Raw genomic sequence first — 4,085 nt, 5'->3', positions numbered from 1 at the left:
TTTCCAGCTGTTACTTTGAAGCCAAAGCACCATTTCTTAATGCATTACCCTGAGCTCATTCTGCATTTTGGTCCATTAATTCGATTGTGGACTTTGCGTTTTGAAAGTAAACATACATACTTTAAACAGTGGGCGCGGAAGCCGCATAACTTCAAGAACTTAAACAGTACTCTGGCAGAGAGGCACCAGCTTCTACAAGCTTATCTTCAGGCTGGTTGTCTATTTTCACCAACTCTACAAATGCAGCAAGCAGATGAGTTCGATAGGCATTTATATAACCATGGTATCCAGGAAGCTGTAATGTTGAGAAACATCCATGAGACCACAGTAGTGACATCTGCTGTTACCACAAGGGCACCAAAAAAGTACCAGAAAAATATGGTTGTGTGTGCTATGGAAGACAGTGATATGGGCTATACCTTTGGGGGAAAAATGACGATTTGATGTTAATCTTGTGCCTTTGCATCACTCTGTCTGTCTCAGGTAAATGGCGTCTGTGGCGGAGGAGCTTACGGAACGCACACCTTCTCACTTTCAGAGAGCGACTTCAACAACTTGTTGACACATTTAGCAACTTGGGGTTTGAAAGAGCATTCTGACCTTCAGTTTCTTTCCATTGAGGATATTGAGGGTGTCATCCCTCCTGTTGCTGTAAGGAGACTAATGTATTATCTCAAAACCACAGGTAAGAATCCACAAATCTGATACCCATCAGGTCAAAATCATTCAGCCAATTTCACAGTAGTTAGGGTTGTGCCGATGGACGATATCATCGTCCATTGTGAAGACTGGCCAACATCACAATGGAGAGCCACCATCGTGATGCCACGCCCCACACCCTGTCAGACAAACACACGCTAATCCTAGTCACTGGCGCTGGACGGGAAATTGACATTTGCGTCGGGCTTTGCGCTGTGTTGCACACGGTGCAAGATGAGCGCCCTTTAGTTGAAGATACTTTTTTCCCCTTACGTGCAACCTATTTGTGAAAAAGACCATCGCTTTGAGCAGACTGGACTGGCTGTTAGTGATACAGTCTCTCTCTCTCCCTGTCAGTAGCAGCCCTGGACTAGTAACGCAATTAAGCATGCGGTAGTTGAGAGAGAAAAGTTAACGTGGAACACTGTCATACTTTCCTTTCTCCCCTCAGTGGACTAAGTTTATGGACACTGCTGTGCATCAATAAGTAAGTCTGATGTTCTGTAGGTACGGGACGATGTTATGCAGGATTTATGAGTTAGCAACAGTAGGCTAATTCACGGGGGTGCTATTTTATGTGTGAGCTAATACTGCACATCTGTTCATGTGCGCTGTAAGAGTTATGTTTCTGTTTATTTAATGCGTTATTCAGTGCAAATATAACGGAGAATGTAGTTTAAAATCAGTAATGATGGTATATTAGGTTATTACTGTCGCTCTGTTAAAGGCAAACGTTCCACTGTACTGTCGTTACGCAGATCACAGACATCTGATTGAGTCAAGACTTTATGGCGCCGTAGTTAAGTGAAAGTAGGACATCGAAATGTTAGCCCCATAGTAGTAGAACAAATATTTATGTAAAGAGATATAGTAAAATAAAAAGTGGCAGTTCTGTTGGTAGCAATTTTTATATTTGTATATAGTTTGTTTGCAATGGATTAGGCTCTAACATACACATTAGGTCTACAATATTCAATATATTTAAATACTAGCTTTAAAAAAAAAAAAAAAAAAAAAAAAATAGGTAGGATAGAGAACATTTTTGAAAAAAGCCAGTAACCACAAATTAACTGATACCAACAGGTCAAAATCTTTCAGCCAATTTCATCAGTATTTACACATTCTGTTGGTGAAGAAGTTTAGTTAATGGTGTTGGAAAACAGAAGTTTGCATCTGGCAGTTCTGTTGGTAGCAATTGTATATTTGTATATAGTTTGTTTTGGCGTGCGTTAGGCTGTGGCAAACACATATGAGGTCAAACCCAGTCAAACTCCGGTAGACCTTTAAATGTAAAAGGTTAATGTAATTTAATGTAATCTTGCTTCCGGGGTTTCTGACTTAACTTGCGCTTTAAGTGATTTTTACAATGACATAACTAAGACGTTTTATTTTTTTATTTCAGGACAATTGATTGATACAGAAGACACCTTGCCATCTTGCTAGATCCGCACCTCAGCAGGCTCTTTGCCTCCAAGCCCTTCACTCTCAAGCCCACCGCTTGTCCAAAGGCCTGACTGGATGTCCTCCTTTGAAATTCCATGGCAGAAAATGCCAGCAAATTTGCGGCAATGTGTTGCTCAAGGCCTTAGACCGAGGAAACAAGAACATCTGAGTATGGTCAGAATTATTGTACAGGCGATACAAGAGAAATGCTTGAACCCTACAAGGAACCAGTGTTCTGAAATAGCCAGACAAGTGATTGAGAAACACCCAAAGAGCTTTGCTGACGTCACAGCCGAAGGAGAGATAATTGGCTGTGGCTATGGGTCCCTTTTAAATCAAATAAAAACTCGGATTGACCATGTAAATCGTGACAACACATTAGTTCGTGTTAGGAGGCCAAAACAACATGCTACTTGCGAGACTGCATCCAGCAATGAGAGCCCTATTCCATCCAAATGTTCAAAAACTGACAGCTATGGATGTGTTAATTGGCACCCTATTGACCTCCCTCAAGGAGAAACCCCAGAATCAGTTGAAGGGAAAAGAAAGCAAATGGTGGAGCTATTTTCAGTAGAGGGACCCAGAGCTGCTGAGCGTGCCTGGGTGGAAGAGTACATGATAAAAACATATGCCTCTCAGCGCTACACTATTAATGCCAACCCTCCACCCGGCATGGATGAAATTCAGGAAAAGTGGCCATTTCTCTTCCTTAAGAGATTTCTCTGTAATCATTTTGCAACATTGACTGGGATTGACATTGATGCAAGATTTGTCGGCTGTCTCGGAACCAAAGGGAAGAAGATTCTTCATTTCTTCCAGAGTCAGCTTGCAAGGTGGAACAAAGAAGTCAGAAAAGTCTTGCAGGACATAGAAAAGGCTGGCTGTGACAAAGTCAACCATGGTGTGGCATGCACTCTCACCACAATGGCATTCTTCAAAGAAGATGTTGATGCTCTGTTTCTTCCGGCAGATGTAAGCTTTTCATGCCTTCATGTGTTTTTATGCCCGTGTGTTAAAAAAGAGGATCCCATAGGAAATAGGCTACTGTAAAAAATGACACAATTATGTCGTCTTTGTATTGAAATTTGCTCTTTTTTGTTGTGGTTTGTTGCTCTTAGGTGACCGCAACTGCAGCAGACATAAACAGCAGTCTCTCTGCTCCTAGCACCCCGAGGCTGATTGCTCTTGGTAAGGCACACACACACATGCACATACACATAAAATAATACTCAAATGGCCTCCTATGTCACCAGATATCTGTCCAATGGGGAAAATTTGCTAAAATTATGTTGCCTATTTGTGTTATAGGGGATTCCGTTCTCGAGGCCAATGGTTGGATGCTCACCGTCGATGGCAAGGTAATCATCGGACCCCAGGAGCTGCCAGACTTTGATTCTGCTTTGGCGGCCCTATTCAGCTGCTTCTACTCGTTCAACATCCAGTATCAGACGGAAGCAGAGAATACTCTTGAGTTCATTCAGAGGTTTGTCCATTATGAACTTAATTATTCATAACAGGATAATTCTAGGATAACTCCAGGTTGTGCTTTTATGTTTTGGCTGAATTTAAAGATATTAGAGATATTGTGCTCTCATATCATGTCAATACTTGGCCCAAAGCAGAAAATAAGTGGTAAGCACTGGTTTGAGAGTCTATTGCCCCCCCACTTATGCTTGCAGATTCATTGTCAGGATCAATCCCGAAGGCTCGAAATGCAAATCCAGAACACAGATCAGCCGACGGACAGGAAAGACGGTGCAACGAAAGAATGCCAACCTCAACCCTGTTGTGGCTGCATTTATAAGAGAGCTGGTGGATTTTGAGTGGCAAAATTACTGAAAATGATACATTTTATACATGTTTAGAATGATAATTGTGTGTTTCTGTTAGGGCTGCACAATTAATCATATTTTAATCACGATTTTGGCTTCCCACGTACGCGT

General features: G+C 41.7%; 1 protein-coding gene across 1 annotated transcript; it reads left to right on the top strand.

Moving 5' to 3' along the window:
• The first annotated feature begins 546 nt into the window (after positions 1 to 546).
• LOC120552998 lies at positions 547 to 4,085 on the top strand. Its single transcript, XM_039791036.1, has 5 exons — positions 547 to 685; positions 2,102 to 3,114; positions 3,261 to 3,330; positions 3,451 to 3,625; positions 3,822 to 4,085. Exons 2-5 carry the CDS (start codon positions 2,218 to 2,220, stop codon positions 3,979 to 3,981), a joined length of 1,302 nt encoding a protein of 433 aa, XP_039646970.1. The 5' UTR covers positions 547 to 685; positions 2,102 to 2,217; the 3' UTR covers positions 3,982 to 4,085.

The sequence above is a fragment of the Perca fluviatilis genome, chromosome 23 (genome assembly GCF_010015445.1).
Source record: "Perca fluviatilis chromosome 23, GENO_Pfluv_1.0, whole genome shotgun sequence".
In the NCBI taxonomy this organism is placed as follows: domain Eukaryota; kingdom Metazoa; phylum Chordata; class Actinopteri; order Perciformes; family Percidae; genus Perca; species Perca fluviatilis.
Note: the sequence above shows the minus strand (reverse complement) of the source record. Positions and strands in the feature narration are given on the sequence as shown.

Coding starts and splice junctions, on each gene's coding strand:
- LOC120552998 (XM_039791036.1), top strand. CDS start 2,218: ATGTCCTCCTTTGAAATTCCATGGCAGAAAATGCCAGCAAATTTGCGG. Junction 3,331..3,450: donor CCCGAGGCTGATTGCTCTTG/GTAAGGCACACA, acceptor TTTGTGTTATAG/GGGATTCCGTTCTCGAGGCC. Junction 3,626..3,821: donor ACTCTTGAGTTCATTCAGAG/GTTTGTCCATTA, acceptor TTATGCTTGCAG/ATTCATTGTCAGGATCAATC.